At 42.0% G+C, this 14,983-nt stretch overlaps 1 protein-coding gene across 1 annotated transcript; it reads left to right on the forward strand.

The window, feature by feature from the left end:
• Window positions 1–614: 614 nt before the first annotated feature.
• RGS1 (regulator of G protein signaling 1) lies at window positions 615–4,166 on the forward strand. Its single transcript, XM_065885480.1, is given in 5 exon segments — window positions 615–751; window positions 1,115–1,195; window positions 1,609–1,670; window positions 3,058–3,221; window positions 3,981–4,166. Coding segments are annotated over 5 exon segments (630 nt in total).
• The last annotated feature ends 10,817 nt before the right edge of the window (window positions 4,167–14,983 follow it).

Below are 14,983 nucleotides of genomic sequence, written 5' to 3' on the forward strand. Positions count from 1 at the left end.
TGGAAATAAGGGATGAGGTTTGGAGTAGGGAAAAGTTAAGATAACTTCTCATGACTCTCCTTCCTACCAGATGTGTGCACTGCACGAATGAAAAATAAAGAAGTATTTGTTTACTTTACATTGCTTTCTGAAAGAAAAATAAAACCCTTTTTAAAATACTGTAAGCAAATGAATTTTATAGTCAAGGACTATGCAAAGTCCTGAGGGGACCCATCTCTAGTCTGTGTGATACAATAAACCCACCAAATGAAACATTTCATTGAAATATGCAGTTTTTATGAAGAAACAAGCACCCCCTAGAACCAAAGACTGATCCTGCTGAGGCTTTAGACATGTGGTATATGTGCGTGCACCTCTGTAGGTCTAATTTTCTTTCTTTCTATATAATCAAGTGACCTAGTCTCATTGGGTTAAGTTTCAACCACAAAACATCACTGTGTGTTTTTTTGTTTTTTTCAAGATACACGTCACAACACACCAAGAAAGGGGGAACTTCCAGTGTCTGTGGTAACATCACTTGATAAACAGACTCGTTTGAACAGCAAGGGCCTGTTAGCTGTCACTATATAAAGCAGCAGAGGCGTGGATTAGCAGATACTTGCCTGCTGAGGACCATGTGAGCAGCGGGCATCTCCACGCCAAGGCCAGACAAAATGCCAGGCGTGTTCCTCTCTGCTAATCCAAAGGAACTGAAAGGAACTGATCATTCGCTTCTAGACGACAAGACGCAAAAAAGGAGGCCAAAGACTTTGTAAGTTCATTAACTGCAAATTTTGACTTAGATGATCCTTAATGGCAGAACAACTGAAAATGAATGAATGGAAGAAAATACGAGCCTTTAGTTTACCTAGATCAGGGCAATGACCTGCTGTGAGTTACAAGTATATTCAGTTGTATTTAAAAATGAATCATGACAGGGCATTAAATGAGGTGGGAATTTTTCCAGACTTTGGCTCATAAAAATTGGCTCACTCTTGATATAGCAATATGTTGTATCAGCTATTTTTATTCTGGCCTTATTCCTTGGAGAAGTTTGCTTCATGCTCTTTTCTTTTTACAAATAAAATGTATTCTTCTGAAGAAATATGAATATTTACTTTTGTGTCTTTTGTAGCGGAATGGACGTGAAAGCATACCTGAGATCTATGATCCCACATCTGGAATCTGGAATGAAACCTTCCAAGTCCAAGGACCTGTATGTACACTAAAACACGGAACTATCACTATATAAGTGGCCTGTGCATTAGCTCTGTATTCTAGCAAGGCGGCAATGCTACACATAATGGACTTCGTTTCTTTTAAGTAACAAGACTAATAAGATAAGCTGCATTAATACCAATGTAATTTAAATACAAATGTGCATGTATATATTTGCTACTTATTATACTGTTTGGAGTACATTTGGATTTTTTCACATTTTATTGGCAGATATTTTCATAACGATAGTAATTCTAAGCAAATTTTTGTTTTCTTATAGATAAATTTTAATAAAATGTATCAGAAGTAGAGTCTCAGTTTGTGAAGTTATCAAAATGCAGCAGCCATTCTGATTTCATTTGCGCTTACACATACAAAAATACTAATTTATGTAAATGTCGTCCCCTGTAGACTCTCTGCTGATGAGGTGAAGCAGTGGTCTGAATCTCTGGAAAAACTTCTTGCCAACCAGAGTAAGTACAGATGAACTATTGAATGTTTCTGGGTTTATCTCAGTATGCTAACAGATTGAATGGCTTCATTAAAATATAGTGTTCTGGATGGGAGGGTGTGGGAAAAGTTGTACTCTAGCTGTTCTGTAGCACTGATAGCTTCAGCGTATTATGCCTCATCGTGGCATAATGTTGACTCGGCACTCAGTTCTGCTACTGTCCTTTAGAAAAATTTGCCAAGGCAACTAGCTGTTTCCATGGATCATAATAGGAGCAAAATTTTAAATTATGCTGGGGTTCTGAAGTTTAGAGTTTTAAAAAGTAAACCAAACATCTCAACATGTGAACTGCTATTCTGAAAGCTACCTAACGGATGTATTTTTGTACCACTGGATGTAAGGGGTAGGATTCACTCAGTCAATTAATAACTTTTTCCATTCATACATGCGTTGTCACTCATTCAGCCCAGGCATTTATGTGCAAGCATTTTAGAAGCACCAAGGACTCAAGAGTAAAGACACAGTGCCTTGCTGCCTTGAAGGCAGTTGAGACACACAGCATAAAACTGCATTATATATAACATGACACATTATAACACAGATATGATAAAAAGACTTTTTAAACACAGAGTCTCACGGGGAGTTTCTGATGAGAGAAGGGAAATGAGATCAGCTTGTCTTAGCCCTCATCATGGGCACTGGGATCCTGATGGGATTAGGACCTCGCTCAGGGGCATAGATGGGCAGCTTATCCCCATCCGGGGTGAGCCGATCCCCTTCTCCCTCCCCCGCAACACCCTACAGAGCCTCACGTGGGGATCAAGTAGTTCAACCTGGTTCATCTGCTTGTTATCTGACTTAGGTTATGATTCAGCCAAACAACGCTATAGAAAATGGCCCACTGAAAAGCCCGAATAACACTAGTAAATCCAAGCAGTATAGCGCACGTAGGTAATATACAGGCCTCACATCTTTTGACTTGTATGAGCTGGACAGAGAAATTATATTTGCTAATGATTAACACGATGTTCATGCCTCCTGTCAATATTTGATTCCCTAAAACACTCTGTACTCTGGCTGAGCTGGTAGTGTAAGAAAAGAGATTGGTCTGTAACCTGCAGAGCAGAACTGTAATGTAACAGCAGATGGAAGTGAAGCAGTCTCTCAGCCACCACTAAGCAGCTGTGTACCTGTGACAAGCGTGTCTGACCCCAGACAGACTGTAAACGAAGGGGTCCCTAAGGCCTTCCCACCTCTACAAACGGTGACACAGCCATTTCAGCAGCATCCACCTCTTCCCTTTGTACACAGAGAATGTGCCACAGTACTCTTCTTGTAAATTTCTTCCAGTTATTCATTTATTGGCTGTGATAAATTAATTTATCTCACCCCTCACCCTTTCTTTTTAGCTGGTCAAGACGTCTTTGGGAATTTCCTGAAGTCTGAGTTCAGTGAGGAGAATATTGAATTCTGGCTGGCTTGTGAAGACTATAAAAAAACAGAGTCTGATCTTTTGCATTGCAAAGCGGAGAAAATCTATAAAGCATTTGTGCAGTCAGATGCCGCCAAACAAGTGAGTATTTAGTTCATTACCATCAGTTTATATGTAAAGAAACTTAGATATAGAATAAGATTCAACATACTAGCAAGATGAAATCCTTTTGGAGTATTATGATTTTCACTGCTATATATTTAAGTGTATTCATATAGTTCAGTGCAATGATAATCTAATTTTCTACCCTTGTGAAAAGATTGGATGAAAGATTGATTTTGTAAAACAAGCTAATGTGATGGGGTGGGGTAAGGAGTACTGGTGATACCGACCAGAACTGCATGTCAGGGGGTCCTTAATGAGCTAGCTCGTTTTGGATTAGGATAAAGTACAGATTAGTGCAATACATGGATTGCAGCAGCAGAAATATTTCCAGTTAGTAGTAATGCCCACTTCCAGTTAAATATTCCTGGTTCAAGCAGCAAACATCTGCACAAAGTGTCCTCTCCTCCTGTAAACCTTAAATGTGCACATCACTTTTCTTGATGCACGTATCACCTTATACAGATATTTAAAAAATAATGTCTGCCTCTTTTGCACCTCCCAAAGATATTATGAGCTAACTTGGAGCAAAGATATTTCTGCTTTTTTGTGCTACTTCTTTTTAACTCTTCCACACCTAGGCTAAGGTATGCTTAGAATAGGCATTCAAGAGATATTTGAGCTGATTTAAATGAGGTTTCAAAGCCACTGTCTTGAGGTGCTTCAAAAACAACAGTGACATCATAAAAAATGCAATAAATTGGAAGTACACATGAACTGATGAGGATTTCTTTTTAGATCAATATTGACTTTCACACTCGAGAATCTACAGCCAAGAAGATTAAAGCACCAACACCCACGTGTTTCGATGAAGCCCAGAGAACCATATATACTCTTATGGAAAAGGACTCCTATCCCAGGTTCCTCAAATCAAATATATACTTAAATCTTCTGAATGACCTTCAGGCTAATAGTCTAAAGTGACTAGTGCCGGCTGGAGGGAATTAAAGATGATATCAAGTACAGAAGGAATGTACCAGGATGGCTCCCTGGGGGAACACCTTGGCCTTTTTGGATGATTCACAGATCCAGGGGAAGAACCCATGACTCAGGACAGATTAACATGGAAGTTATCCAGGCTCAGGGCTGAAGAAGCGTGAGAAGAAAATTTAGCGATGGTAGAAGGAAGGAGATACTGTGGTACTGTCATAAAATACAGTGGACCTATGTATTAGAACATCCCTCAGAACTGAGAAGGCCGGGTAATGCTTGCTACGCAGCATAAGGGTTTTGAAACTGGTGAAAACATGCTATAAGCTTCAAGATCAACTGACATTTATGCTGCATATTGTTATACAGAGATTGTATTGAGCTGCTGAAATCTCTTTTACCTGGATGACTATTTGAGAAGTATGTGTTTCAAAATCACCATTTCTGTTATTGACACAAAGTTTTTCAGTGTTGGTTTGTTTGTTGGAGTGTTTTGGGATTGAAAGAGATGAAGAGGAGAACAATGTATTTAACTTAAACTATTGCCTTAAAGTTGGGACGTCAGAATATATTTGTAAATTAAATTATCACAGTGTCAATAATAAATGTGAGTTTTGTCTTAAACACATAGAAGCAATTTCTGCTTACATTTCCTTGCCATATTTAAAAACTGGCATTTATTTTTCAGATTTAACAAAAATTTAAGCAAGGGTCTTCTACTTTCTATCACCTCTTCAACATCTAAAACTATCATCCAGTTAATCTTATATTTTGTGTGTTACGTGTATGTATTGGACAGAATTCATTAGCTTTCTCTCCGCTGTCACAATGTATAAAGATCAAACAAATATAATATGCTCTCATATAGTCAAGCTTCAAACTGATGAGAAATTGAAGAAGTCTTTTAAAGAGGGATAGAAATTTTATTTCAAGAAGTCATCTAATTAACAACTAATAATTTATTATGATTTAAAGTTTATAAAGGCCAGATGTATTTTCTCATTTAATGTTCATAGCGATCCTATGAAAGCTGAGACTAGTAAGGTTAAAGCACTACTTCCCAAATTTAGCTATCAAAACTACCTAGAATGTTAAAAAACGAAACACCTATTTTGGGGCCCTATCCCAGACTGACTGAATCAGAATCCCCAAGGGATAGAGTATGAGAATCTATATTTTAAGAGTAAATTCCAGGCGATTCTGAAGATGCCCTGGTTATGCAGGGTTGGGAATCCTGGGGTTAAGAGACAGTCCCACTGCCAGGGATTTACACGTAAATTTTCTCACCACACAACTTGTGTTCCCTCTACTGTGCAACACTGCCCCCCAGTGACCAGAAGACATTTCCTAAATCCTCAAGCCTTCAGCAGTCCTAGGCGTTACCTAAGCAGGAACATAAGACTGCTCTGGAGGATCGTCTACAAAAGGATAATCAGGACGATGCACATTCCAGCACAGCCTATAGAGCTGTATCTTCCCATGCTCCCGTGTCCCATTTATAATTGAATAATCAGCCACCACAGTGTAATACTCTGGATATTCTCAGTACAGGCTTGCCTATCATCAGGCACACAGCAATGACATGGGGCAATACGTAGAGAGGTTTAAAAAGTACGATTCTTGAATCGCCATGGGACAAAGTCCAAATTGTCTCTGTCATAAGCTTAATTCTATGATTCGGCAGGTCAAAATACTGTAAGAGACTTAGGAAGGGAATGCAGTTTAATCACCATCATCGTTATCATCACGCCCTCCCTTACTCATGCCATCACCAAATGCCCTCAGTCCTCCTTCTACAATTCATGTGTGCAGCTGGTACGTCACTTGCTCTTTTTCTGCCCCCCCTGCGCTAGCGCAGTCTCTCACTGATTGCTCATTCATGCAACTTGTTTTCTTTCTCTCCAGCCTCTTCTCTTCAATCCACCTTCAATCCATCCTCTAAATAGCCGCAAACATCACCTTCTGAGACACAGATTTGGCCCTGCCATTTCCCGTGACATACAACATAAAGTTCAAATTTCCTTTCTGGAATTCAAAACACTCCCAGTGAGACCTTCAGGGTATAATTCGTCTTACTCCGCTCTCGGCATCCTTCCTACCTGGACGTCACTCTGGATCAACTGCCTTTTCTTGAAGGAGTCCTGGTCTTCACTACCCTTTGGTTAATCTACTAGCTCTGTAAAATGCCTTTTCCTACCTCCTTCCAGTTTTCAAAGTCCAACCAATTCTTCAAGGCCCAGGTAGAATTACTCTTCTATAAAGGCTTTCTAACACCTTACACCACTATGCGGTTATTTTCAATAAAAACCGGAGGGGAACCAGGTCCATATAAACACAAGACACTCTGCTCCTATTTCTAGCACCACTGTCACATTAAATAGTCCAGGCCCTTCAAACTCGGAGGCAGTAGAAGTGCAACTGTCCAAACACATACTGGTCATAAAATGAATGCTTCTGGTCTTTGTCTTGATAAGATGCCAGCAGGGGCTTCCCTGGTGGCGCAGTGATTAAGAACCCACCTGCCAACACAGGGGACACAGGCTCAAGCCCTGATCCGGGAAGATCCCACATGCCGGGGAGCAATTAAGCCCGTGTGCCACAACTACTGAGCCCGTGCTCTAGAGCCTGTGAGCCACAACTACTGAGCCCATGTGCCACAACTACTGAAGCCCACGTGCCTAGAGCCCGTGCTCCTCAACAAGAGAAGCCACCACAACGAGAAGCCCGTGCACCGCAACGAAGAGTAGCCCCCACTCATCCCAAGTAGAGAAAGCCTGCGCGCAGCAACAAAGACCCAACACAGCCAATAAATAAATAAATAAATAAAATCTATTAAAAAAAAAAAGGCATCCAAGTTTTGGACAGATGGTCAAAACAAACATCTAAGACATCTCTTCATTTTCAAAATGAAAAAAAAAATTGTCACCATGGCTGCATAGATTCAAGATATTGCAAAAAACTTGAAAAGATAAATTTCTTTTCATTGGCATTGTTTACTATGGTGTGGATGTTTTATTAGATCATTTACAGAAATATGATTAGCTCTACTGTTTAGAGAAATCTGGTCCAACTGCTCCATCTAAGATTCTCAGCTCATATGCTATGTTCTATTGTGATACTAAAGCAGTGGCAATCAACAATATGTATAATTTAAAACTAATTAATTTAAAAAATAAAAATAAATTTACTTTGCTCAGATGTATTTTATACTATTTCCAATACGATATGTATATTGTAGAAAAGTAGGAATCCGTGAAGGTAGAAATTAGACCCTCTGATGTCTAATAAAAAGTACATATTTACACATTTAGCTCATGTGGGATAAACTAAATTTCAAGTTTCTTTCATTCTGTGTGCAAACACAGTCTGTATTATATTAGGAGGAATCTTTGATGATTTATTACTGAGAAAAGAAATTCTGAAATATGTAAAGGGAAAATAGAGTAAATGGTGATTTAAACTACCATAGATATAAATAATTGCTATTATACACAGAATTGTAGAATTTCCTCAAGACCACATAAAACCCTATCTATAGAACCAAAAAAATACTCATCAACTGCAGAAATACCACCAACTGTTTTGTTGAGACCAGTATCTTAAAAGTGTTACTGAACCAAACTTGGAACCGCGCCCAATGCACAACAAAGCCAATCTAATGACACCAGCTTGTGGTGAAGGAAAGTACAGCATTTACTGCAAGGCACCCAACATGGGGCCAAACAAGGAGAACAGGAAACTGAGGCTCAAAAGACTCGAACTGCCCAGTGGCTTTCAGGGAAGGGTTTCTAAAGTCAGTGTTAGGAGTGAGGATTGTAGGGTGTCTGATCCGCTCATGGACGTTCTTCTGATTGGCTGATGGTGAGGTAATTGGGAGTTAACATCATCAACCTTCTGGTTCCAGCCAGTCTTGGGTCTACATGCTTGTGGTCAGCAGGCACGTAACTTCTTCTACCTGGTGGGGGTGTCAGTATCTGCAAAACGACTGAAGGATATGGCTCAGGGTATTATCTATAGCCCTTGAGGAGGAACTAAAGGTCCTTGACTCTTTAGTTTACAGCTAAACTACTATTATTTTATCTTGTTTGACTGTTTTCCTTTGTTTCTGTATTTTCTCACTTCTCTGATTAAATTTGCTCTTTGGAACTAAGGGAAGGCCTAGGAGGCTAAAGCTTTTCTATAAACAAGAAGCTGAAGACATTAGGGAGAAGCGGGGGTCTGCCTTGGGAAGGCCCTACAAGGTCCTGCTCAGTTTGAAAAGCTAAAAATGTATCATTCTAATGGCAAAATTTTGTGTCTTACTCTGTGCCTAACCTAAATGAAACTTTTCTACAAGTAAGTCCATGGCAAAATATAGAACCTTCTATGGATGTTTCTATATAAATATTTGACTGGGTATTTACCTCCTGGTGGCTCCTTTCACTTGAATTTGTAAACAGACCAAAGGGAAATGAAAGGGAAGGAGGGAGGGAGGGAGGAAGGCAAAGAGAGAGAGAGAGAGAGAGAGAGAGAGAGAAGGGAAACAAACTGGCTGAGTGTCTTAAATGTTTGTATTACCTTATGTCTCATTTGAAAACCTGAGTGCCCCAAAATGTCACACTTATATTTTATCTTCTCAAATTGAAATTTTAAGCCAAAAGGGATTGTGCTATAGTTTAGAATTGTCTACGTTACTTTGAAACTCCCATAGTTGATGGAAGATTAGGCTAGGAATTCGAATCCAAACCCAAAAGAACCAAATTTATTAAATCCGTGGGGACCTTGCCTCGACTTGGAATGTTACCATTTGGGGAAGATCTGTGGCAGTAGGCTTGATGATTGAAAGAGAAGTCAAGCTCCTGGGATTAGGGAGCTGATAGGTTTACGTAAGAAGAAACGGTATACTGTAAGCACGTTTTCGATTTAGAAAATTGCGCTGGCCATGCCAATCACACTTCAGAATTAAACGTTCTCATCGTCCTTCCTCTCCCTCCTGTCCAACTCCAAGCAGAGTCAGAGGTCTAGGATCTGTGTGGCTGAGTATGTACAAAAATTCCAAAGGGTTTAGGGACATTCCAAATAGACGCTCTCATGTCACTCAAGAGAAACACCAACTTCCCACTTCTCAAGTGAAAAATGCAAGCCTTCTAAAAAGTTCTTTAACTGCAAGTTTTCTTAGCCAAAAAAACAGTTACTTAAATAATAATACATTATAATAGACAGTAGATTTGTTCATCCAGGAAGAATATTTGCTTTTGTTCTATATTTAATGTGCATTTTTACTTACTATAATATTAGCTGGCTGATTTCTCCATCTTTTCCACAGGAAAGGGATAACTGGGGTGGATCTTGAAGAATAAATAAACCCCAACCAGGGGAGAAAGAGGGTGAGAACATTTCAGGAAACAGTCTGTGAAAAAGTCAGGAAATCAGGAAAAAAATACTCTGTGTTCAGCAACGGTGATTTATTTAGTGTGGCTGGAACACATGGCGGAAGCGAGAGGGCTGGAGGGAAAGCTCAAAAGGTAGTTTAGGGCAGGTTCTGAGAAGAGACACAGTCCATTCCAAAGAGTGTGAGTTTCATCTTTTATATGACAGGTCACCACTGAAGTTTCAAGCAAATGAGCAAAAGACATAACTGCTTGTGCTGATACACAAGTTACTTGTTGAGTCTACACCAGGACCCTCTGAGATAAGCACTCTTAACCTCATTTTATTGATCAACAAATGTCCAACCAAAAAGGTGAAAAAAGTTATCTAAGGACACAGAACCAGGAAGTAGCAGACCCAGGGTTTGAGACCAGGTATGTAGGTTTCCAACGACTGCATTATCTCATGCTTCTTCCTGAAAGTGGCAGGATTACTTTGTGTTGTAGAAAGCTACTTCTGGATTTTGTGTGGAAGACAGTTACAAAGGAAGGCATAACTGAGGAAGGAAAGCCAAACATGAAACCAGTTCTGTAGCCCAGCAGGAGAGAATCAGGGCAGAAATCAAGGCAATGGGAGAGAGAGGGCAAATAGATAATACTTGGTGAGCGATTTGCTGTGAGGAGTAATTGAGGGAGGGGAACACAGGATACCTCCGGGGTGTCTAGCCTGGGTCCTCAAAATCACAGCAAAGCCCTTTCCGGCTCAATTTTAAACATATCACCTTTGAGGTCCTTCAGCTGCAAATGTACATTGAACAACTTGGAAACAGAAGAGGAGAGCCCTGGAGGAAGATTAAGGCATACGCTTCTAAAAGGCTCCACGTGCAAAATAAATTATGCAGCGCTTTCAACACGTTAACAGTTTATTCACAATGAACCTACATATGAAGCATTCCACATGTTTTTCCTCAAAGCTCACTTTCTTCTTGGACAAAACTAGAAGCTTGCAAGCTCTCATCCAGGCTGAGAACCAAAACCAAGGACCAAGACACTCAACAGACTTGCAGGAAGAAACTGCTCTAAGTTTGAGAGCGCCTGTTAAAGACAGAAGACAAAACTGACGTGTAGGATCCAGGTGAAAGAGAGGGGCAAAGCAGCTGTCAGACAGAAACAGAAACTGCCCTGGGGATGAGCGGCACCCCAGCGGGAAGGAGTGTGATGACAGCGACTCTCAGGGAGGAATCCTGTGTCCTTAGATGGCAGGCCTGGCCCTTAGCTTGACAGTGGGTCATGTGACTGGTGGAATGTTCTAGTGCTCACTTCTTGTTAACAGAGACAAGACAGAGGACGGGAAACCCGAAGGTAGCCACTCTCTTGGCACATTTTTTCCTTCAGTCATTCTTACCTTAAATCCTCAAAATAGGTGAGGAGTCTACCCTTTATTTCTGGATAGAGAGAAAAAAAAAAAAAAAGGCAGGAATATAGTGGGTTTCAGGTATTGTCTTATCCTTGCCCCCCAAACTGTCTGTTGCTATTCTAGTCAAACCTAGAAGGTGAAAGTTCAGTGGGCTTGTTTTAAATCAGTAAAACTGACATGCTCACCCCTGGTCTTAGCTTTCATACTCTGCCTTGAAACCCTCAGTTTGAATTAGCTATAAAAACAGATTGTATCCCTAGTCTTGTGCTTTTTTCCTTAAATCTGTCAGTTAATTCAGGGTTTACAAATGACCCACTGTGAACAAGTAAAGGGTAGAACATGTTCCCATATGGAGAACTGAATAAGATACTTCCTAGAATGTTTATTTGGCATGATTTTGACTAGAATGATCATAATTCACACTATCTATGGGGGTAATTAGGAAGTGCCAAAGTTGAGGGGAAGAAAGCACAAAATAGTCCTTGTTCAGAGGTTTCTTAATTCATCTTCAGGATGCTAGGCTCTACTTTACACTTCTAGAATCGAGTCTAGACGCTTGCTTCCTTGATAGACTCCCCAGTTAGTGACACCTGCTATGTGCCGAAAGCTATGCGCGGTGCCATGCGCGGTGCCAGGGAAACAGGGATGACTAAGATACAGCCCCGACGAGTGAGAGGCTCACAGCGCTCTCGGGAAGCAAAGCGCGGAAAGAACTGTAGACAAATAGACCAAGCATTTGGAGAGAGGTGAGGAAGACAGTCAAGTAAGGCTGTCTGAGAGAAGACCTCCCCGGTGGCTCTCTCCAGGTCCCTGGTGAAACGCCAAATGGGATTGGTGCCCCCCTCCTCCCCTAATGGGAAAGGCTGTGCGGTGCCAATTTGCCAGAAGGTCTCCAGGTGCCCCCAGCTCCGTAGGCAGCTTCCATGGGCGTCGACTCACATCAAGTATGTCTCCGTTAGCAAGTTCTCTCTTTCTATGGTCATGAACTCGGTTGGATGCTACGTGTTCCCTTCCAGAGTGCCTATTAAAGAGCGAGCAGTGAAAGCAGCCTAGACCTTCTCTCCACGGGATGCCGGGAGGCTAAGGAACCATGGACCTCCTGCCCTTCTGCTCCTGTGGAATTCTTGGGGTCTGTCCCAGTCTCCTCTCAGCAGACAGGAAAAGGTGCCAAGTGAACTCAAAGGAGGGACTAGTAATTCTGTCCTGGAGGAAGGGTATGGCTTCAGAGAAGGGACAGATGCACGACAAAGTGTGGATCACACTCAAAGTAACCCAAGTTACTTGGTGAACTATTATTGGATTAATTGCAACCTCTGAAACTCACAAACAAATGTAAATTCTGGCACTACTGGGTTACGAAAGGGCTGGAATAAGTCTGTCCTCTACTTACTAGTATTATTTTGCTCACATCGATATGTTTTTGCTTTAGCCATTATTATTGTCCCAAAATAATGATTTCATTTTCTCTTTCCTTATAGGAGGGTGTGATAGAGACTGCTTAGATGCTCACCAATCTCAGGCCCTCCCTGGACAAACCATATTTCCCAGACCCTCTTAAGGTGAATGGCAAATATAGAACCTCCTATTGGGTTGGCCAAAAAGTTCATTCGGGTTTTTCCATAAGCTGCTTTTTCCAACAAAACATCCCGAACTTTTTGGCCAACCCAATGTGAACGTTTCTACATAGTCAGTATTTGGGTATATACTCAGTAGCTCTTTTACTTGGATTTGGTCTTTTTTCTTGAATTGCAATTTGATATTTTCCCTTGAATTATTAGGGCCACAAAACTGAGCTCTGTGTGGAGAGCAAAGGGATGGGCACCAGTTCCAGGACTGCCTAGAAGACCCCCAGGTTGTCTCTCGCTTCCGCACGTGCACTGCCAGAAGCAAAGGGCTCTGAGGTTGCAAAGCCACATGGAGGAACTGTCAAACTCCAAACAGTCATGCAACCCGCACTGGCACTCGTGTAAGTGATAGCTAAACGCCTCTGAAGGTCTAGCAATGATCTGTTAGAGTGATTAGAGAGTTTTATTCTGATACATCCAAAGACACTGATAAATGTTTAAGTTTCCTTCAAAAAGAAACAATTCTGGGCTTCCCTGGTAGCACAGTGGTTAAGAATCCGCCTGCCAATACAGGGGACACGGGTTTGAGCCCTGGTCCCGGAAGATCCCACATGCCATGGAGCAGCTAAGCCCGTGCACCACAGCTGCTGAGCCTGAGCTCTAGAGCCCGCGAGCCACAACTACTGAGCTCACATGCCACAACTACTGAAGCCCACTCGCCTAGAGCCTGTGCTCCACAAGAGAAGCCACCGCAATGAGAAGCCCGCGCACCGGAACGAAGAGTAGACCCCGCTCACCGCAACTAGAGAAAGCCCGCACGCAGCAGCAAAGACCCAACACAGCCAAACATAAATAAATAAATTAAGAAAAAAAAGAAAGAAAGAAACAATTCCTTTTTCATTTAGAGAGTTATATGGAGCCATCCTGGAAAAACCAGGGCAACATCTCCATCAGAGTGCAGCGTTATTCAGCTCCCATGTGAGGCAAAGGTTATCTCTCTGACCTTGTGATGTTCTTCAAGATAGAGCTGCCTGGAAAAGAGGATGTAAGCTATGGATGAGAACAATATGTGAAAAGCTTATTTCAGATGCAACTGAGAATAGAAAATGCCAAAAACAACACAAAAAAGGGAGGCGAGGACTAAGAAGCAGGAAAAGAATAAGTGATGGAAAATTTTGCAACTGATAAAAACATTAAGTGAAAATGAGTTGGCCAGGCTGCATGTATTTTCAACTCATTTGCTTTGACTCCATTTAGGGCTACGTATGACAGATATTGATATAAATCCTCTGAGGTTTAAACTGGCCAATCACCAAGTAAAAGTCCGGATTCCAAACAAATGTTGTATGCGGCTCTGGAAAGCAGACCTGTGGTTAAGCTGGGATTCAGACAGGAAGTTGTGAATTCAGTGCATACCGGGAAAACTAGAGGGGTGAACTCACCGGGGCCGATTTCCCTGAAAGACCAAAGAACCACGTAGGAAACAATTCATCCTATAAGAAGACAGTTTCAGGATGCACAAATCTGGCCTAAAAACGGTGGGTCAGAGCTGGAGGAAACGAGTACTTTAACTACACCAGGTGCCTGACGCTCAGATTGCCCTTTGTCGCGGGTCCAAAATCCGAGGGAGAGGAGAGAGCCATAAAAGAGTGACGACACTAAAAGGGCAAACGCCCTGGAAACCTTTGAGAACATACACGGGAACAGGGGATTGCTCAAGGGATGCTAAAGCATGCTCCTCACTGGAGTTAGGAGCAGAGCGCTGACAGGACAGAGCACACTGACTGAAAACCAGCCCCTGGACCCCAAACGCCTGGGAAGGAGAAGAACTGGAAAAGGGGGCGGTGCTTCAGCAGATGCCACCACCCTATCTGCAGACATTTACAGCAGCCTAATATCTTAGGATGTGGTGGTCTTGAAGGCACTCTTGAAGGGGAATAACGTCCTTCTTCCCCACCCAGGTTCTGGGTATTTGAGAAATAGAAAAATAAGAGCAGGGTGGAGGCGAAGGTATTAGCGATACAGTCAGGCCGGAGAACAGAGCACTGGGAGAAAGTCAAATGGGCCTGCTAACTTCACCCCGGAACTCAACCAACTTGCTTCCCCGTTACAGGTAGTGTCGGACGGTGGCACAATCTCTACACGATGGACGGCCAATGCGGGAGACAAATGCCCAGGCGTCTTGTCTCAATTAGAACAAATGTGAAGAGTCAGCCCAGCTCAGAGCTCCTGGCGACGGGGCCTAATCGAGATGGAATGTCTTTCCATGATGAGCTGGGTTCTATCAGACCACCAGGCCACAAGATCAGGTGGGCCCAGCAGCAACCCACTGAGAGATGGAAATGGTAAAGCCAGAATCGAACATGAGCAGGGCTTACCGGTGTCCTGTGGGAGCTCAGGACTCCCTCATGACTAATGATGGAGTAAGAAGATCACTGTCTGTGTTGGGATAGTCTGCAGGCACAAGCCGAAAATGGACCG

The sequence above is a fragment of the Phocoena phocoena genome, chromosome 1 (assembly GCF_963924675.1).
Source record: "Phocoena phocoena chromosome 1, mPhoPho1.1, whole genome shotgun sequence".
Lineage (NCBI taxonomy): Eukaryota > Metazoa > Chordata > Mammalia > Artiodactyla > Phocoenidae > Phocoena > Phocoena phocoena.